The 20,973-nt window shown below is 45.8% G+C and overlaps 3 protein-coding genes across 4 annotated transcripts; all 3 read right to left on the bottom strand.

Moving 5' to 3' along the window:
• Positions 1-4,089: 4,089 nt before the first annotated feature.
• LOC108953040 (probable LRR receptor-like serine/threonine-protein kinase At3g47570) lies at positions 4,090-7,954 on the bottom strand. The gene is made up of 2 exons (XM_018827011.2): positions 4,752-7,954; positions 4,090-4,646 (listed from the first exon to the last, which is right to left on the bottom strand). Exons 1-2 carry the CDS (start codon positions 7,855-7,857, stop codon positions 4,255-4,257), a joined length of 3,498 nt encoding a protein of 1,165 aa, XP_018682556.2. The 5' UTR covers positions 7,858-7,954; the 3' UTR covers positions 4,090-4,254.
• A 2,735-nt stretch (positions 7,955-10,689) lies between these two features.
• Positions 10,690-14,170, bottom strand: LOC135677252 (auxin transporter-like protein 2). 2 transcript variants are annotated; one of them, XM_065189363.1, is made up of 8 exons: positions 13,802-14,170; positions 13,094-13,373; positions 12,788-12,973; positions 12,418-12,530; positions 12,147-12,330; positions 11,881-11,978; positions 11,157-11,622; positions 10,690-11,060 (listed from the first exon to the last, which is right to left on the bottom strand). In XM_065189363.1, the coding sequence occupies exons 2-8, from the start codon at positions 13,289-13,291 to the stop codon at positions 10,824-10,826; spliced, it is 1,482 nt and encodes a 493-aa protein (XP_065045435.1). In that variant the 5' UTR covers positions 13,292-13,373; positions 13,802-14,170; the 3' UTR covers positions 10,690-10,823. The 2 variants fall into 2 exon arrangements, with proteins under 2 accessions (XP_065045435.1, XP_065045436.1); XM_065189364.1 differs by lacking the exon at positions 13,802-14,170 and adding an exon at positions 13,502-13,780.
• A 5,096-nt stretch (positions 14,171-19,266) lies between these two features.
• On the bottom strand, positions 19,267-20,739 carry LOC135677577 (transcription factor MYB64-like). The gene is made up of 2 exons (XM_065189938.1): positions 20,357-20,739; positions 19,267-20,278 (listed from the first exon to the last, which is right to left on the bottom strand). The coding sequence occupies exons 1-2, from the start codon at positions 20,737-20,739 to the stop codon at positions 19,267-19,269; spliced, it is 1,395 nt and encodes a 464-aa protein (XP_065046010.1).
• Positions 20,740-20,973: the final 234 nt, after the last annotated feature.

Raw genomic sequence — 20,973 nt, 5'->3', positions numbered from 1 at the left:
TGTCACAGCTTTCGATTTTAATTGCAGAAAGTTTTCCGCTGCACTAATTCACCCCCCTCCCCCTCTTAGTGCTCTTGATCCTAACATAGGCTACTAGTGAAGCAGCAACGAGACAGAGGAGGCTAGCATGGTGGGTTTAACAACGAGGGCGAGGATATTTTGTGGGTCTTAATAGTCTTCACAAGGATATAACAGAGGGGATAATAATAAGTGGTAGAGGTGGCAAGGCATATTCGGGGTGGAATCAATGAGTAATAAGCGGGGCTATAATTGGACTAAATATAATATTATTTTTAAAAATAATAGATATTTTTTTAGAATAATAAAATAACATCTATGGGAAAAAAATTAAAATCTTGAGATTTTTTTAAAATTTATCCTAAGAAATAATATATAAAATTATTTTTTTTAGTGGTAAATCAAATCTTGGGTACATAATGTTCGACTTGTTCTACGACACGATGCTAACTATGAAGGGAAAGATGTTGATCATGTGTCAATCACTTGTTGAATCTCAAATTTTGATGATGAAATTATGATCGAATGTGCGTTTGAGTGATACTAGACTAACTTCGATTATAGAAAGACAATTTGATTGAAGCAAGAAGAATTATACATTGGGGCGGAGTGGAATATGTCAGAAGATTGGATGTGGGGCCAGAGGATTGGTCGATGTGCTAAAATAATTTCATGCCATGAGTTCAGGCATCGAACTGAAGGACCAGACATTGCACTAAGGAGATCGGATGTTACGGAAGGTCAACATGCTGATTGGACAATACACCAAAGGAGAGGACAATGTGTCGAATGAACCAATGATATGTTGTACAACATAGAATTCTTGTCTTGTAACCGTGTGTGTTTATATCGAAGTAGTTTAGTTATATTTGAGTTGATTTTGAGTATAACCATATCAACTCAATTAAGGGTCTATTGGGCCTGAATTGAGGTCGAGTTAGGCTTATTGGGATGCCAATTCAGTGACCTAAAGTTGGGTCATGTGGTAGAACCACCTATGAGCTAGAAAAGTATGAAATACACTTCTTCCAAAAAACCCGACGATAGTACTGCTAGTGTCAAGCGATGGTACCGTCCAATGTCAGGGGTTGCGGAGGTCAACCGTCGATTGGGAAACAAGCCACAAGAGAGGATGATGCGTTGAAGAATCGGACGAAGCGCCAACCAATGACATGCCGGGCAACAGAATGTCAATTTGCGATGTAATAATTATCTAGATCGGAGTAGAGTTTTAGTTTGTGTGTGCAGGAATAACTACGAAAACGACAAAGATATAAAGCGAAACAAAGTGTCGGAGTCAAGCGCGAAGGATTCGTTGGGAGTTCGAGAGTTCGACGGAAGTCCGAAGGTTCGTCGGGAATGCTGCCGGAACTAGCCGAGAATGAGTAGGGAGCTTGTCGAAGGGTTTTTTGGAAGCTCGTCGGAAGGTTCGTGGGAAGTTCGCGGAGCTCACCAAGAAAGATCGGAGCTTGCCGAAGAAGCTCGTTGGAACTTGCCAAGATCAAATCGTGAAGTTTAGGAACTTGCCGGGAGTCCGCAGAATGGTTTCCGAGAGTTTATCGGAAGACCGCCGGAAGTTCGCTGGAAGCTCGTCGGAAGAAATCTTGACTTACGGACTTTATAATAGCTTAGGAAATGTCTTTAAATTCATAGTTAGTATGTTAATTAAGGTTAGGATTAGGTGTTAATCCTATAACCCAAGTAGGGGCCAATTGGGCCCGAGTTCGGACTGGTTTGGGCCAAGTTTGGAGCCCAACTAGTGAGTTGAAGTAGTGTAGGCGGTGGCACCGCCCAGAACCCGAGAACTAAGCAGTGGCATCGCTGGACTGAGCGGTGGCACCGCCCAGCACCCGAGAGGTTGGGCGGTGGCACCGCCAGCCTCAGAAACCCAAGAGAATTCAAAATTTGGAGCCCAAATTTAAATCCTTTTGAGGCTTATAAATACCCATCAATTCTCAGCTGAGATTACAATCTTTGAGAAGCAAGATATTGAGATAAAGCCTTAGCAAAGTATTTAGCAAGTCTTGTCTTCGATTGCTTTGAGTGTTCACCTCCTTTCTATTCAAAAATTTGTAAGAGTGTGAACCACTTGTAAAAGGTTGTAAGAGGGGTATTTGTCCTTCCTCTTCAAAGAGATTTGCTAGTGGAAGTTGGGAGCCTCATCGAAGAAGGCTTCACAAGTGGATGATGGTCATTTGACCGAACCACTTTAAATTAGCGTGTTCATTGAATTTATGAGTATTTATCTTTCTGCAATCGTTATCTACACAGTAGCAAGTTTCCGATTTTTACTTTACTCAAGTTACTATCAAAGCAAATTCTCCTTGTATTTTACGGAATCATTTTCGAACTTACAAGTTTTAATCCGCTGCACTAATTCACCCCACCCCCCCCCCCCCCCCCCCCCTCCCTCTTAGTGTCGCTCCGATCCTAACACGATGGTACCGCCCAATGTCAGTGCTGTAGGTGTTGGTATCGCTAGTATATCGAAATCTCGAGGATTTAAATTTTGACTCTATTTTTTGAAGTAATTTGGGGTCTATAAATATCCCACTAATTCATGCTTGGATAAGCAAGAAATAGAGTAGAAAAGGAGAAAAATTCTTAAGAAAAAATTATATATAATTTCTCATTAGTTAGTGAGTCTCTTTCCTCTTAAAGTTAGAAGTTTTCTAAATGACGAGTGAGATCTAAAAAAGAGGTATTCCTCCTAAAGTTAGAAGTTTTCTAAATGATGAGTGAGATCTAAAAAAGAGGTGTAAAGGTTCTCTCTTGAGTCTATGAAAAGAAAAAATAGTTATAAGAGAGTAGTTGATCTTCGCTCGTTAAAAGAAGATTGGTAGTGAAAATCGATAGCTCAACGGAAAAGAAATCAGGAGTGGACATAGGTCACGACAATTGAACCACTATAAAATCGATTTGCATTTACTTTCCACTTTTCATTATTATTACTTGGTGATTTAATTATCTACTACTCTTACTTGCTCATTACGTTTTCGAACACTTTTAAGTTAAATATATTTCTAATATGGTTTCATTGAACGAAAGTTTTCAAACTGACGTTTTTATGAAAGTACTAATTCAAACCCCCCCCCCCTCTCCTCCTCCTCCTCCTCCTCTTAGTGCCGAAATGGTCCTAACACCACTTAGTCTCGGGATTCGATCACTCGACACCAAGGTGTTGGCTATCTAATGCAAGAATGTCTATCACATAATGCCAAGGTGTCAATCATGTCATCATACCTTTATCACCACTAATCTAACATATTTAAGTCTAAATTAATATTAATATATATCTATCAATTTTTTATAAATTTTTGATGTAAAATTGGAAATAATCCAAAATATTTAAACCTCAAACCCTAAATCCTAAACCAAAATTCCTGAACCTTAAAACCTAAACTCTAAACCCTGAACCCTAAACCCTAATCCCATAACACTAAACCCTAAACCCTAAAACGAAATCTGAAACCTTAAACCCTGAACCATGAACCCTAAATCATAAACCTTGAACATTGAATCTTATACATTAAACCTAGACTCTAAATCGTGAACCCTAAATCCTGAACCTTGAACCTAAATCCTAAACCCTAAATCGATCGTAAAGATACCTTTGTGGATGACTTTATGCAGGTCTATGTTGCTTTACCCCATTATAATAAGGTAGCACTATGACTAACATGAGAGAGAGGCTAGCATGGTGGGTTTGACAGGAGAGGACATTTTATGGACCTTAGTAACATTCAAGGACATGACAAAGAGGATAATCTTAAGTGACAGAGATGGTAGGACTGATTCAGCCACTTCAGGGTGGACTATGATGGGATTAAATATGATATAATTTTTAAAAAATAATAGATGTTTTGCGAGAATAAAAAAATATCATCTATAGGAAAAATTGAAAACTTGAGGGTTTTTTTTTTAATTTATCCAAAGAAATGGTACGTAAAACTAAAGTTTTTTTTAGCGGTAAATCAAATCTTAATTGGTGAACTGTGAATTGGTAATAATGTTTTAATCTACACCACTTTTGTCTCGACCTTCACTGGAACCAATATTACGAATGATTCGTACTAACATTCTTTTATTTCTTAGAGTACAGAAATAACAACATAAACTGACAGAACAGAGGAAGCAGAAGAAACACACTGCCCTCCTTCTCAAAATAAGAGAATTAAACATGAAGTGTCGTATGATCTGAACTTAATAACTACGACAGTAAATACCAATCCAAGACTACATTTTGGTGGTGTGCAGCAGACTCTTGATCGTCTCTACTCTGGTCACAGCATCCTTGATTGTGATGCGCTCTCTCGGCGACTCCTTGGCACAGCAGAGACCAACCATGAGCACCGATTCTAAGCATCTTGTTATCCTTTCACTCGCTTGACTTCCGGTCCTGAGAACTGAAGTGTCTTCACCTTCTTCTTCGTCAGAGAATAGTGATGGATCGGCAATGCCGGTGACCTGAGCTCCCTTCGTAAAGGCTCCCTCGACGTGATTTTGGAGGGTGAGACCGTCCTTAAACATGTCGTCGGTAGGCCTCCTCCCGGTGAACAGCTCCAGCAGCAGCACTCCGTAGCTGTAGACATCAGCATGAGTCGAAACCTGCCCGCCCATCCCGTATTCTGCATTTAATTCACAACGTTAAAACCATATCCTCTTATATGTCCCGAGCAGATGAATGAGAAGACTGCACACTTTGGAGAAAAGCTTATAATTCAAAGGTTTACCGGGAGCCATATAGCCAATGGAACCTTTCATAGCTACAGAAGAAGATAGATATCGGTCGGTGCCATTGGAGAGGAATCTCGCTAGGCCAAAATCTCCCACACGGCCAGTCATGTCGCCATCAAGAAGAACATTGCTTGGCTTCAGATCACAGTGGATGATTGGCGTCTCGCAGTGATCATGAAGATAGCTCACCGCAGCAGCAACATCGATTGCTATGTCAAGTCTCCGAAGCAGACCTAATCGTTTGAAGTACATCTTCTTGTCTGTGTCTGGATGCAACCAACTCTCCAAACTCCCATTAGGCATGAAATCAAACACGATAGCTCTGAATTCATTACCTCTAAGATCCACACTCGAGCAAGTTGTCAAGATCTTGACCAGGTTTCGGTGTCGAATGCTTCTTAAAGCTTCACACTCTGCGACGAAAGCCTTGAAAGCGCCTCGCTGAACCAGGTTCAGTACCTTGATCGCTACGAGAGTTTTGCCGTCACCCAAAACCCCTCTGTACACCGAACCGTAGCTTCCAACGCCAATCAAATTCTCGTCGGAGAAGTCATCGGTTGCCTTCATCAACTCGAGATAAGACAATCTTGTTGGAACATTTTCTATAACTTTTGCAGGTAAACCAAGTTTCTTGTGCTTTCTCGCGTAACAGCAGGTCGTAAACAGAGCAAATAGTAAGAGTGAAACTACGATCGGCAAGGTTATTTCAAGAACAAGTGACCTGTTCTTCTTGGATGTCTGAGTTGAGCAAGAGGGCAAATGCAAACCTGAGATACCCCCACAGAGTTTGTGGTTTCCGATGACAGAAAACTCGCTAGAATTGCTGAAAATTTTATCTACTGGCACTTCACCATCCAGATCATTGAAAGATAGATTCAGAAGTTTCAGGTCAGGCAAGCCCGCTAGAAAATCTGGGAAGGAACCAGACAAGTTATTGGATGAAAGATCCAACCTTTTGATGCCTTTCAGGTTGCTCAGCGATGTAGGAATGCTTCCTTGGAAGAAATTTCTACTCAAATTGAGGGACTCCAGCACTTGACAATCACCTAACGTCGTTGGAATGCCTCCCGAAAGCCTGTTGATGGCGACAGATAAAAAGGGCGTGTTGCGCAACCTGCCGACCTCCGGTGGTAGAGTTCCGTTCAATTGATTGTTGGACAAGTCGAGATAGCTCGACAAGGATCCGATGCTAAGCACTTCTATTGGGATGGATCCGCTCAGGCGATTGCCAGAGAGATCTAAAAAATTCAGATTCTGGCAATTCCCAAGACTCACCGGGATGCTGCCTCCCAAGTCGTTGTCGAACAATACAAGCTCATTCAATCGAGTCAATTTGCCGAGTGAGGATGGGATGTTACCCGAGAACTTGTTGCCATACAAGATCAGAGCTTCCAGGTTGACGAGTTCTCCGAGGAAGTCAGGAATACTCCCAGTGAAGTGGTTCTCATTCAAACTCAGCGTAACCAGGTTGACAAAATTCCTGATGCCGGGAGGAAAAGATCCAGAGATATGGTTGCGGCCGATCGTTAGGCTCTTGAGCTGGATCGAGAGATTAGCAATGGAGGCGGGAAGCACACCTCCGAGATCATTTTCGATCAGGCTTAGTTCCTCCAGTTGGCTGCAGTTTGTCAAGGAAGAGATGAACTCCCAGTCTTCGGCGTCACTGGCTTCGAGGCTGTTGTTCCCTAGAGAAACCTGCTTGAGATATGGTAGGTTCCCGAGATTGGCAGGAATTCGACCGCTGAAATTGTTGCGGCTGAGGTCGATTTGTCGAAGCGACGTAGCGTTTGCCAATGACCATGGAATTTGTCCCTCGAGCCGGTTGCTGGCCATGCCGAGAAAGCTAAGTTTGGGTAGAGTGTCGCCTATATCTAGTGGGAGTGTCCCTGACAGCTGGTTATACGCCATGCTCAGCGTTTGCAGAGAAGATATGCTATAGAGCGATAAAGGAACAGGCCCAGAGAGTCCATTCTCAGACACCTGGAAGAACTGAAGGCTCGTGAGAAAGCCTATTTCCTCCGGAAGTCTCCCTACGAGACTGTTGAATGACAAATCCAGAACTTGAAGAGATGACAGGTTTGTGATGGAGGGAGGAATCGACCCACTGAGACTATTTTTGGAGAGATCGAGGTAACTTAGAGATGCGAGGTTCCCCAAGGAATTCGGCAAGCTTCCTGTGAGATCGTTCTTGTTGAGAAAGAGGTACTGGAGTGGAACGATTCTACCTAACAATGGAGGAATCTCTCCAGAAAGGCTGTTGTTTGATAGATCCAGAAACCCAAGGGTCAAGAGGTTTGCCATATCCGGTGGGATGGCTCCACTGAGGGCATTGCCTGCGAGATTGAGCATGCGGATGGAAGAGAGTTTCCCGAGTGACGGAGGTATGCCACCAACTAGCATGTTGGCTGAGAGATCAAGATAGGTGAGATTGGAAAGTTTTCCCAGGGAAGATGGTATCTCTGCAGTGAGCTTGTTGCTCGACAGATCAAGTTGTAAGAGGGACGAAAGATTTCCCAGGAAAGGCGTGATGTCGCCGACGAGCTTGTTAACCCCGAGGTTCAACACAAGAAGCTTAAGAAGATAACCGAGCTGTGCGGGAATGTTTCCAGAGATGAGATTGCCAGTGAAGTCGATGCCTAGGAGGTTGGTGCAGAGGCCAAGACTAACCGGAATGGTGCCGTTCAAGGCGTTGTAGCTCAGATTGAGGTCCTTGAGCTGGGCCAAACGACTGATCTCCGGGGGTATCTCACCATAAAAGCTATTGTTTGAGAGTAGCAGGTAGCCAAGGTAGGTAAGGTTGCCGATGGAAGGGGAGATGACCCCTCGGAGGCTCATGGATTCCAAGGCCAAGGTGGTGACCCTCTCACGGTGGTCGGGATCGTCGCATGCGACGCCCGACCATCGGCAGAAGTGGCGGCTGTTGTTCCACGAGTGCAAGATGCCGCTGGGGTCTTTGGTGATGGCCGCCCTGAAGGCAAGCAGGGCGACCCGATCGGGTTCGGTTGCTGAAGCTGTGCGACGCAGGAGAAGAGGCTGAAGCAACAGGAGGAGAAGGATGTGGTGGAAACAGACGTGGGAGGTGAGCGCTCGTGGGAGCTGCATTGCTATTCGAAGAAGGAGCAACTCCGAGGCGGCCACCCGCTGCGCGATGATGAAGTTCGAAGACGAGAACCGGCGAAAATATATCGGTTGTGCACCGTGCGACTGCAGCTCAACTCGGTGGGTTCGGTTGATCCGGGTCGAGTGAAGCTTGACTTTGGGTGGTGTCAGTGGAAGACTTGGACTTGGGCAGCCGACGATGGCTTACGACGGGGGGTAAAGAGTGCGAGACAGGGAAGACGGGGCGGGCGCTTCTCACACAGATTTCGTGGGCCAACGGCACCTGACTTGGAATGTTGCTTGTGAGGGGAATGCTGTCGCGTCCCCGATCGAGGCACGCTGGATCTGCTCCTCGAGAAGGTGGGTGCGCGTCCAAATTTGCCTTCTTTTCGGTGGGGGTGGGTTCAAAGCGAAATCTACGGTCATCGTTGGCGTTGACTGAGCAACGACTCAAATTGACTTTATTGACTATGCCACTGATATGGTACATTCATTCACACTTATGGGTAACGATGGAGTCTCATTCGCCCAAAAAATTTCACCACGTTTCTCTGGCAAGTCACCAACGTGAGTTTTACGGTAAAAACCACCACAATCCATCCCATCCCACTATTAAAAAAAAGATATAAAAAAAATATTTTTTTATTTCAAATATGTGTTTTCATTGTGGTTATGAATATATGAAATTATCAAATAAAAATTATAACACCTCAATTTGATCTCACGTCGTCAATAGAAGAAGAAAAAAAGAAAACTTTGATTTACAAGAGTTTAATCAACCCGAGGGTAAATGGTTTTGGATCATATAAAGATTTTTTAGATAAAAATAATAATTTGAATGAATAATAAGATTAATCAAAAAAATAATTTTAAAATTTGAATGAGACCCACCAAAAAGCTAATACCAAATTAAAAGAAAACATACAAATAAAAAAAATCAATAAATTATAAACTATTAGAAAAATTGTTTCTAACTTCATTATTAAAAAGGTCAATAAATATTTATGCTGGAATTATATAATCCTCGAGCAGCAACCTACAGATTATATTCTATTTTTCTTATATTGATATGCAGTTTAGAATTCCTATTTTAGGGGAATAAGAAATCATTATATGAGAGAAAAAAATCCTAAATCTTAAAAACTATGATTTAGTTTTTTTTATAAATATCTCGTATATCTTTAAATTTTGAAAAAAAAAAAAGATGTGAGAAATATCTTGGATTCTCTATAGGAAAAATAAAAAAGAATGAAAAATATATAAATTTCTCGAGATTTATGTAAAAAGATACATATTAATGCGAATAACTCAAGAGTCTTATACTTAATCTCATATAGTAAAGAAATTAATCTTATTAATGAATATATGCATGAAATCATATTAAATCTTATATCAAAATTTTAATATATTTTTTAATATTTTATTTTTATGATTTTTTTATGTTTTTGGAAATGTTCACTCCTCTCCCTCCCAACATATTTCCATCTTCTGTTAAACATAAATATGTTTTGTCATATCTTCTTTATGTGTAAATATGATGGTTATTCCTTATATGAGTAACAAGTTATTGGTGAATATGATCGCTCTCATGTCTATCCTTTACAACACAGGTCAATTTTCTTTTGATGATTTTGACCACATTTCAAGTCTGATTTCCACTCGGTAAGTCTCGGAACATTCGCATGCATCATCTGTGGTACGTCGCTTCGATTCGTACATCATTCACAGTTTTCTCTAATCACCCCCTTACCAAAAAGGAGTAGCTCAAGTACATGCGATGATTGAGAAGTAGCAGCCAACAGTGGCTATATAGCTTCCAGCCCGTGATCAGGGTTCATCTTCTTGTGGAATCTGTCGATGAATTCTTCGGCCTTCCTGTCGACGTCGAGCCCAGAAACCCAACGGCCATGGTCTTCGTCGGTCCGGCGAACCTTCCGCTGCCACGGTTCCATTTCCTCCTCGTAACTCTTTTTAGATAGCTGCCTCGGCCGAGACTGCGCGGCCTCATGGCCCTTCTGCCGGTGCCCCGGCTGTGCCGCCGACTCATGGCCCCTCCTCTGCTGCTTCTTGAAGCCAAGGAGAGCGAAGACTCCACCTCCCATCTCTCGTCACTACTTATTCTCAGGCTTTCTTTGCTTGCTAACTGCAACAACCGGAGGCAGGTATTTATAGCAGAAGGAAACTCTCGCTGCTAAGCGAAGGTGAAGGGAAGATGCCTCGCTGAATCGGGATTCATAAGATTGACATGAACGGGCGGAGGGGCGGTGATGCTGGGCACAACCCTGTAAGGATGCCATGGCATGTTGTCCTGCTTTTAGACCTGCTGACGTCTTGGTCGGTGTCTTGCAAGCCACGGTCTCGAGATCGTGTTCAACGAACAAAAGAATATTTGGGCCCGTTGGTTCCGCGCACCTTCACCTCGTCAAATGATCAAACACCTGACGAGCACCCCATACATTTAACACCAAAAAAAGGGGGAATAATGACGCTGCCATGTTTTTCAGGCACTTAATTGGTGGGATATAATTACAAACCATAATTTTATTAAATAATATTCGAGAGAAAAGAAAGTGAGTGTTCGATCCGATATTTGGTAAATGGTCTCATTGTTTTATTTTCTTTTAATTATTACCAATACATTTTGACAAAAGACGCTAAATGGGACCCACCGGGTTGCCACGAACAACTCAACCACCGAGTTGAGTTGAACCGGAAACCCCGTCGCGGAGCATTGGCATCCTCGGATGGGCAGAACGATTCGAGCATCGATGACACAGTGTTGTTCTGTGAGGACTAGCTGGTAATCCTTGTGGTACTACCATCAGACGCAAATACTTGTAACATGGTCCTGAAAATGGATAGGATAGAAACCCATAGCACAGCATTCAACACAAATGAAGGCGGCGGCGAGACTAATTACAGGTAAATAGATAAACACACAAGCAAGATTGGTGGAGGAATTGGTCGGTTCAGTGGTGCTGCATTTGAGGGCCGGGGGCAGAGAATGGCGGTGGCTGCTGCGGCTTGGGGCATTGGTAGCATTTGGCGAACAGCCCGAAGGTGTCCACCTGCTTCACGAAGTTGGTCATGCTCGCCCACCCGCCGAGCCCGAAGCCCACCACCAGCACCCACGCCACCACGAAGGCGTTCACGGCGTACATCGCCGTCCAGCTCGGCAAGAAGAAGGGAGGCTTCTCGGCCGCGTTCTGCAGGGACATCCAGATGCAGGCGTTAGATATACTTGGCATCGGTGATGACAGCATCAAGCAGAGTACGCTTGAACATAACAAGGATGATGGTACCTTTCGCGCCGATGGCGTCCGGTAGGTGAGCATGTGTGCCATGGCGGGGATGATGTAGACGGTGAAGCTGACGAGGAGTGCCCCTACGGCGGAATTAATGGGACCAAAGAAGGGGAAGACGATGGCCAGGAACCAGATGGGGATGACGACGGGGAGACGGACGAGGGCGCGGAGGCAGATGCTCTTGGTGTCGTGCATCCCGATCACCTTCTCCCACACGAAGTAGAGCGGGGTGGAGGCGAAGCCGAAGGTGATGAACTGATGGATCAGCATGAGGATCACGGCGGCGTCGCGCCACCCGGAATGGGGCAGCAGCGAGAAAGCGTTGGAGTGGGTCAGGAGCTGGTCACCGAAGGACCAGTACATGGCGGCGGCCGACGGCAGCGTGAGGGTGAACACGTACACCGTGGCCATCAGGTAGATGTACTTGAACTTTTGCGGCTTCCACATGGCGTGCATGATCTCCCTGCACACATGAACAGATAAACAACGAATCCCAAGGTTAACATTATTATTGATTCATGAGCACAGCTCAAGTAAATCACATTAATTACGTTAACATTATTGATTACATCAAATGCTCGACTGGTCCCCATTTCCTTTCTTAATTCCCAGTCTCACGCCGATTGTGCTCATTAAACGTAAAAAGAATGGGCGAAAAGTTATAAAGCGTGGCAGGGAGAAATGAGGAAACAGAAACAGAGACGTCAAAGTGAGCACTCACACGGTGACGGCGTGGCCGCCGAAAGTGTATAGTATGTTGGTGGCGCCGGTGAAGTACAGCACTAGCTTCGTTGGGCCCGAGTGCGTCACCCCTTCCACCTGCATCATTCATCGAACCATCGTCATATCTTCCTCCTCCCTCCCCAGCAGCAAAAACAAAATACTGTTAAACTAACAGGACGGACAACCATGTCTTTCCAAGCTGATCATCAGTTCATCTGGAAAGAGTTACTACCACTGTTGTTGTCGAGGATGATGCTATTTTACCTGGCCGTGGACGAAGGCGGCGATGGTGAGGTACCAGGCGGTGTAGGTGGTCATGCCGAGGCCGAGGAACGACCATATCCTGTAGTTGTGGAAGGAGGGTATGAACACTGACGTCGCGCAGCAGGCGCCAAATATGTACGTCCATGTCCTCTTGTCCAGCCGGTCGTTGATGTAGTATATGTTGCTGCTCCGCCACCAGATCAAAGAAGAAGGAACTTACGATCAAATCGCAAGCGAGAGATGCAGAGAGGAAGGCACGAAAATAGAATACCTGGCACAGGCGATGAGCTGAATGACGGAGCCGAAGAGGAGGAAGGTGCAGTTGAAGGCGAGGCCGGCGGCTTTCCAATACGGCCCCAGCAGCCCATCCAACACCTCGAACCACTGTCACAGATAAAGCGGGAGAAAAGTGAGGGGCCTATCCGACATTTCAATATCAATCAAGAACAGCCCAAGTTTCAGCTCCACTAGAAGAAGGCCAGAAGAATCTGGGATTTGCTCACAGGGAATCTTGCGGAGTTGGGCTTTGGTGGGGATAAGATGGAATTTATTTCTTCTAGAGGTGGAAAAAGTCATTAAGAATCAGGTGTGAGAACAGAGCAAGAGAGTTTCGGGAAGGATACAGCAATGGAACACCCGACCTGGATAACGTGATTCTTGAAGCTGACGTTTTCCTTCTCCTTCCGGGCGCGGTACTCGATGTAGAGTACGCTGATGAGGTACGCTGTCCAGCTGCCGAGGAGGCCATAGAAGAGCTGCAGGATCACCCCCGACAGCATCCCCAGCTGCGAGAACGAGTAAGGTAGCGTCAACAGCACCTGCGCCACCTGCAACATCGCCACCCGTATTAGCAGAGCAGGCGACCGACTAGAAAACACTGCCCAGACTCCCTCGGGTACAACAAGATCGAATCTTGATCCATATCTAAGCAATCGATGTGTAAGTACTTGGTTGGAGGCGCAGCTGAACCAGGCATCCCAGGCAGAGCCACCGTGCCAGAGGAGGCTCGTCATGCTCAATCCATGTGCCGCCTCTTCGTCCTCCCCCTTGCCGTCGCCGCCTCCACCTTGCTCCATCTCATTGTTGAGAGCAGCCACGCCGCTCGTCACTATGGCAGCTTCCTCCGCTTGCTTCTGGGGCAGCATCTTCTCCTCTTTCTCCAAACCTCACCGCGAGATTCCCTGTTCCAGCCTTCTCTTCAGTCCTAACGAAGCCGGACGAGTCTCCCTACACGATTAAAGATCTGGATGACGGAGAGAATCAAGACAATGATAACTAAAAACACAAATTAAGATCTTCATCAGTCGAAAATTCTGTAAAGGGGTGAAGAACCGAATGAACTCGAAGCAGCTTACACCCTGTCGGCCGAAGCAGAGATCAACTTAGGGTTGATACATGTATCCGCGACACAGGTGAGAGCATGTTCGTGGCCATTGGGTCGTTGGATTACTTCAGAAGGATATTTATGTGAACAGCAGGAGAGGCGGGCGAGTGAATGCTAAGCGAGACGCCCTCATCTCGCTCTCCTTAAAAGCACTGCAAAGTGGCACTGGGGCGAGCGCGACGGCGGCCGCAGGTTGTACAGAAGACGAAGAAAGCGGCAGAAAAAGAAAGAGACAGAGGAAAGAAGGAAGAGAGCCGGATGGAATCCTTGCCTTTCTCTCTGACGACGTCGGCCTTCCTTTATTGTTTTCTCTCTGCGACTGTGAAGCGCCCAACCGCGCCGAACAGAGGGCCGAAGCCGCAGTAAATATACAGCTCGACCAGCGAGGAGAAATCGAGTGGTGGTGGCAGCCTTTTAGCCGAAATGTACTTGGAGATCCAACTGGTGCATATTGTCTCACCGTGTTCTCGTCACAGCAACGGCCGATGGGGAGTCAGAGGGCGATAGATGGCAAAGCAGCTCCCGCTGCCGGATTAAAATCCTTTGCGAGAACCGAGACGGGATGCAACGAGGACAGCAGACGAGTGTATAAGACGATGTTGTGAGGAAGGAGGAACACACGGTATTTGATAGCAGCAGACACTGCAGCAGTTCTTAGGTGGATGGGGCCATAACTTTTCCGCGACCTGATGCCTTTGACGCTTTGCTTTTCTCAAGGCATTAAGAAAAACTCATCATAAACCTCAACAATTTGCGAGTATTCCCAGTATTTGCATATCCATGAAGCTATCATATGTTACACTGTCAGCAGTTAGACTGCAGCATCATCTCATCTAATTATTCCTCAGGAAAAGTACATGGTAGTTCAAGATCTCACGGAAACAACATAAAAGCTTGTGTTAGGGTTTGCTTTTCTTCGGTGCAGCACCTTTATGGTCAAACATGCACTGTTAAGCACTCTATTATTTTGGGTTATGGACCACAGGGAGCAACAAAATAAGAAGAAACAAGTGGCTATTGTTGTCATGAGAAAGGGCCTTCAAACTTGGTGACATCATTAATCTCTTTCCTTTTCCTTCAAGAGGAAGGAAGAAAAATCTCTCGAGGTTTCAAGTGAATATGATTTGTACGTAGAATTTTCCATGCATACATACATACACCCTGACTCTTATCCAGAATCTTTGAGGTATTGTACCGGTGAAGTGTTACAATTCGTTTTAGTACACATCCAGATAGAGAGAGACAACAGGCAAAGCTCCAACTTAGTGGACTGAAAGTGACTAACTATGGATTTTGGACGCAATGCCATGTGATCAACGATGTCTGTGTCTGCTGCGCAAACATCCCAATCCTGATCACCAAGTCATCATTCAACAATGATAATTATCTTCCCAATTATATTTGACCTACCTACGTTTATAAATTGAGTTCGTCTATATGACTGTCGATGGGGTCTTTGTCGTTTGAGAGACTCTGATCAGATCTCTTTATCTTACTCGTTCAATGCTCAAGTCAAAGGATATCTATCACACTGAAACTTGAGCTTCATGAGTTTGGGCTAAATCCTTCGTACGACTGGCCAGACAAAGAGGAGAGAGCTCCCTCTCCAGGGGAAGTGAGCTTCTATAGGAATGTCATACAGGGTCAGAAGATGTCCCCCTCGTAGCATGTACCGGTCAAGACCGGGGCTGCTATAATGGCGGAGCGAGCGAAATTATAGCGGACCAGTGGCATGGTTCCATGGTTGAAGGCGAAGTTGGTATAGTTCATCGTCACCTCAGTAATAAAGTCACATATGGCCAGAAGGGGTATACGCATGTTCCCATCGAGATATCATGGGGCGTCTCGAGCTCTCCGAAGGAACCATGGTGCTAAAACGATGATGTCGATGTCCGTCATTCTTCCCTCATCGTGATTTAAGCAATCAAGATATAAATAACAAGGAAAAATTATGTGCTTCCAGAAGAGTGGTTGTCGGCATTGACATGTTAATGTTAAGGAGTCTTCACAGAATCACATAATCTAAAGGAGAAAGCTTCGAGGGGGTAAGCATTATGGAGGCGATCGGATCCCTTTTGTTGGCGTTGAGAGGCATTCCTATGTGGAAAGCCTGCTTCATAATTAATGGAATCTTCTCCACGGCATGCGAAGGTGGGAGGAGGCCCGCCTTCACAGTGAAAGGCGAGAAGAAAGAAGATGGGGAATGTCTTTTGGGACAGGAAGAAAGATTGAAAGGGGACAATTGCGTCTCCTTCCCTCGTTTCATCGCTTGGATCAATATCTTCTGAAACATTAGTATTCGTGTGCATACGCACCTCCCAAAATTTACTTCTACTCGATCGATTTGATCGACTCATTGCCAGGAACATCTATCACTTGTTATTAGCTCTGCTTCACTGCCGACGCTGATGTGCCACCAACCAAGAAGTCAGACCCCACAGATGCTGATCTCTCATCGACTACACTTTGGCTAGTTCTCATGTTCCAACTTGCAACTCGATGCTCATCACCTACATTGTGCCGTCCCCTGGAAGGAAAAGGAATTCTTAGAGTAAATATGATTGCAACAAGGGACTGATAAATCTGATCCTCGAATTGACGGCCATCTATCTCCTAGGGTTCCATGGAAGTCAAACCGCTGTATGATTGTGCTTGGAGAAAATAGTTACAAGGAGAAGCATGCAGAGGCCACTGGGAGGGCACCTTGCAGCCATCCCTATCCCGTCTCATCTGCTCCACCTTCACTGCTTGTCTCCCTCTTGTCTGCCTCAGAGACTAAGATAAGGAGGTCAGGTCACACATGGGTATGGTGTCCTGTCCCATTACCAAAATGCAGAGCTCGGAGGGAGATCATCTTCTTCCTGGTCATCTTAATGGGCGACAACCATACATGTCCACCACCCATCTTGTTCTGCGTGCCATGCTCGTATTGCTGCACACTGCTCTCTCCTTTCGATGACTCCCACATTTGAGAGCTTGTGGGCCGCAGAAATCCCAGTCATTCTATTGGTTTCCTTGGACATCTGTCATACCTATGTCATTCACTTTCTTCCTCCCATGGTAAAAAGAACGCAGGCAAGTGGCAAGAGCAAGATGTTTTGACATTTATTAGGAGAGACAGGCTGCATGTCAAGTTTTAGCCCCCATACGAGAGAGAGAGAGAGAGAGAGAGAGAGAGAGGATACTTGTCTTATCAATTTCAAGTAGAGAGATTTTGAGTGCACAGTGGACCCATGCACCTGCATGCGCAGTAGGGCATGGTGAATCATAGAGATGAAGATTTTTGATTGAATTGGAATTTAAGCACCAAGCCAATCTTCTTAGATCTTCCTCAGAGCAATTTGTGCTCATCTTCTTGTCTCACATCTTCTTCTCAGTTCATCCATTGATGTCTCTGCCTTAGGTTGTCCCCGACCATAGCGAGAAATAACACTCCATGAGGGCCGACAGAGATCCAACAGCGCCTCCGACAGAATCTTCCCCAACAAAACGCTTCGTGGTGGAAAGAAAGCATTAGAATACTGACATGAGATTTCTAGTCAAAGGAGTCGTCAAATATTATTATGAATGCAAGTCCTGCTTTGACTGTTTGACTAATTGATCTAATCATCACCATGATTATCTGTTTGGATGGGGCTATGTATGACAATGTTTGTCTCAGCTATCGGCTTAAGCGAGCTGTATTGAAACAGAGAAGCGCTGTGTGCAGAGTATGCATGTCTCCCTGACAGCGAGCAAACAATCTTAGAGCTCATCAACCAAGTCATTCATGTCCCCTTCTCACCACCTCATCAACCAAGTGATGATGAGTCTGTTCTCGAGCCCAAGTCACAGGTTACTATGTGCATAAGAGACAGAGAGAGAGAGAGAGAGAGGGCATCAAAGTATGAACAGAACAAAGGAAAATTTCCAGGGGATTAACTCCAGCACTTGCTCAACACTGGGTGGAGGGGAAGAAACCAAGTGAGACACTACGGGCTGCCTTCCTCTTCGTGTAGTCGACATCAGACTGGTGCTTTCCAGGGATGCACACGTGAAGCAGCTCCTCCTCTGCTTTGTGCTTGGGCGTTCCTTCTGGGTGGGGTTTAGGACAGGATGATGTGGAGGTGGACTGTGATCATGGCAGGCAGTTGGAGAGCCTCATTCAAAAGGAGATGGATTACGCAGTGAAAGATACCTCCTTCCGACAGAGTGTGGGATCGAAGGACGGTGGCAGATGCCAACAGGAACTGCTCGACTACTTGTTTGAGCTGGGAGGAAGATGCGGTGCGCTCCCAAAGTCCTACTCTGCGAAGGGGACGATCTCAAAGCCAAGCATTTGCTCGACGGAGACGTCCACCATGCGCGGCATTCCTCTTATCTAATGATTTGCTTTTGGCTGGATTCCATTGCTGGCTCAGTTGCTGCCATCCCGCAGTGGGACACCCACGAGATGCAAACCTGAAAGATACATATAATCCCAGTTTGAGGATGAGGGAGAAATAGAATGCTCGAGACTAAGCGCTTAGCAGAGATCGGCACCCGAAATTATCTGGAATAATCGGTTGGGCTGGGCTGCTCGAGCTTGATCCAACCCAATACTTGCGAATATGATTCGATCGAATCAGAAACGTATTAACCCTCATGCAAGCCAAGTCCAGTCCATTGAGGTATGACATCACTTCCTCTTAGCCAAACGTGATCTCACTTTATGATGCGTGTTGAGTGTGTCATGTGTTACCTTAGGAAGCCACATTCTACGCCGTGGTCGTCCCATCTCACGCTTGCACGGTTGCCTAACTCTATATGTGCGCTCACCGCCAGTGACGGACCGAAAAGGAGAGCGAGCGAAGAGGAGGAGACGAGTACAGTGAGGTTGTGCTCATCGCGACGGTCGACGGCGGTGACTCGCTTCAGTGAGGTTGTGCATCAACATCAACGCTGTCGAGACCGCCGGCACGTGCTTAGGTACATCTCCTCTGTTACCTTCTTCTTCTTCTTCTTCGAGTTGCCTCGAGCTTCTCGCCATCGCTCCAATTGTTCTTCTCTTGATCTAAGCGCCTGCGATCTTCCTTCTCCTATGAAGGGAGATCTAAGGAAGTCGGAGAGGACGTTGCATGCCGAGAACAAGCTTCCCCTTCTCTTTCATGATGTTGACATATGCAGTTGCTTCATAGTCGCTTGTGATCATCCATAAATTTGCTACTTATTGTGCTACCCATATACATAGTGAGAGAAGATTCGTAAGATATGAGCCATTGGGCCAATTGACTCCACGAACTGTCGTTCACTGTGTAAATTGGTTGAACTCTACCATGTAATATACTTACTGGATTACACACATTCACAGCACTAAGAAGCACTCAAGTTCAGTCACCATGACAGATTGAACTCGTGATCTTAAATCGTGCAGAAATGTGAGCTTGGCAGTGACTTCAGAAAAGATGGGGAACGCGTTAGGGAAAGCTAACTACGGTAGTTGACGCCTCACCTCACATTTCACGCTTAAGCTCACACAAATCACGAAGCCATCAAGTAGAGACAAAAGTTGTGCGAATAAAGGCAGCAAGCAAGAAAGAAGTGCACTAACTCTAACTATCTTTGTCTTCTTTTGGGGACTTATCTGTCAATGTATTGAAGCTTAACGTAAGTCTGTACTATTGACGCGCACTACAATGCATGCATGGATGGAAGCACGACCCATGCACGTAATTCCGGTTGTTGCAATTTGGAAGAGAAGAGCAAAAGACTCGACGATCACAAGTAATTTGGATCAGAACTCAGTAACATGCTGTTGCTGCTGCTGCTGCGCTGCGAGGAAGAGAACTGCAAGGACATCATCTCCAATAGATCCAAGTCTCTCTTGCTACTCGAAGAAGCTTGATCTTTCAGGATCTGGGATTTACTGTCCATCTCGAGTAGGCCTGTTGATGAAGAAAGAGCTCCATCGAATAGACAGGGTGGATAGAGTTCAGAACATGCATTAGGTCGATGACAAGCCGGGTCAATGGCGATAGTTTCAGGTGCAGAATAAGGCAATTGCATGCATTGGCACACATCACCGATAGGCAGGAAGTCGACGTCGTCGAAGTGCAGGAAATCGAGCGAATAATGGTTGCAAGAATTGTGGGCTTCCCCTCCATGAATCCCTCCTTCCTCTATGCTTCCATTAGGCACCGATGACTGCTCCAACACTTCGTGTATGTATGGAATGCTCTCCTCCACACTGCTCGTGGGATCCTGACCCGATGAGGGGTTGTGCGGTTGCCAGTATGGGGTGTCTAATTGTCTTGACAGAGTTGTTGTATTGGTGGTGCTGCATGTTTTGCTGAGGTCTCGAGTCTTACTCAGGATGTAGTTTTGCAGAACGGAGGGAGGACATCTTCCCCCTTTGGTTGCCTTCCTCTTGCTCCTCCTCTTAGCGTTCAGCTTTCTTTTGGTGGCGTTCCAGTGGTTCTTAATGGAGTTCTCGGATCTGCCAGGGATTTGCTTTGCGATCTCAGCCCATCTGTTCCCAAAGCTCATGTGAGCTTCCACTAGTTGCTTCTCCTCTTCCTCGGTCCACATGTCCTTCTGCCAACAGAAGAGAGAGTAACCTATCAAGAATGACGTGGAGAAAGGCAGATGAATTAAGGACCCAACCTTGATGTCAGGGCGTAGATGGTTGTGCCATCTTTCTCTGCACTGCTTCCCGATCCTACCAACCAAATTCTTGGCAATCTGAGACCACTTCCTAACGCCATGTTGCTTAACCAGACGAACCAACATGCTGCACCGCAGAAAAATCGACAGAGCTTGGAAGTCTATCATAGATATGAGCAAAAGGAACCAACACGAATCTCATTACCTATCTTCCTCAGCTGTCCACTGCCCTTTCACGACATTGGCTGCAGCAGAATTACCATTAGAAAACGATGAGTTGTTTGAAGCCCCCTTTTGTTGTTGTTGTTGTTGTTGTTGCTGCTGCTGCTGTTGTTGTTCCCATTCCTCTCTCTTCACCACCTTCTCACAGCTACCACCTACAAGATTGCCACTAGCAGAAAAGCCGACTGCTCCAAGCAGGACATCAGTCAACCCCTGTGGATCTCCATGATCGGGCTCCTCTCGGCAGCAACTCGAAAGAAACCTTTCCAATGGTGTCAAAAGAGGAGGTGGCGGAAGAGGACCACAGAGTCTCTTCCCTGCAAACCCATCGCAGCACCCAGCTGCCGCTCCCCCTTCTGCTTCCATAACGAAGAAGAAGACCGACAGGGAGAAACGAGGGCCGATGAGAGAGGAGGACGAGCGTTTAGGTAAGAACGGAGCACAGGGAAGGCTTCATCAGTGCGGGAATGGGAATGGGAGGAGGAGGAGGAAGACAAGGGACTGCAGTTACGCAGGCTAATTGGCGTCCGCCATGATTGCTATAATTACTAATTAGCAGTACTGCGCGTTCAATGAGCCCAACGTGGGCGCGGTGGATCC

Source organism: Musa acuminata, chromosome BXJ1-6, assembly GCF_036884655.1.
Source record: "Musa acuminata AAA Group cultivar baxijiao chromosome BXJ1-6, Cavendish_Baxijiao_AAA, whole genome shotgun sequence".
Taxonomy (NCBI): Eukaryota; Viridiplantae; Streptophyta; class Magnoliopsida; order Zingiberales; family Musaceae; genus Musa; species Musa acuminata.
The sequence above is the reverse complement of the archived record's forward strand: the minus strand, read 5'-3'. Positions and strand labels throughout refer to the sequence as shown.

Bases quoted from the DNA above. Each gene is read 5' to 3' on its own strand.
- LOC135677577 (XM_065189938.1), bottom strand. From the start codon at position 20,739: ATGGAAGCAGAAGGGGGAGCGGCAGCTGGGTGCTGCGATGGGTTTGCA. The intron at 20,279-20,356 runs GTAATGAGATTC...TCTGCGGTGCAG, and splicing joins TGGACAGCTGAGGAAGATAG to CATGTTGGTTCGTCTGGTTA.
- LOC135677252 (XM_065189363.1), bottom strand. From the start codon at position 13,291: ATGCTGCCCCAGAAGCAAGCGGAGGAAGCTGCCATAGTGACGAGCGGC. The intron at 11,623-11,880 runs GTGAGTGCTCAC...TCATGTGTGCAG, and splicing joins GGCGGCCACGCCGTCACCGT to GGAGATCATGCACGCCATGT. The intron at 11,061-11,156 runs GTACCATCATCC...ATGTCCCTGCAG, and splicing joins GGACGCCATCGGCGCGAAAG to AACGCGGCCGAGAAGCCTCC.
- LOC108953040 (XM_018827011.2), bottom strand. From the start codon at position 7,857: ATGCAGCTCCCACGAGCGCTCACCTCCCACGTCTGTTTCCACCACATC. The intron at 4,647-4,751 runs GTAAACCTTTGA...AATTAAATGCAG, and splicing joins CATTGGCTATATGGCTCCCG to AATACGGGATGGGCGGGCAG.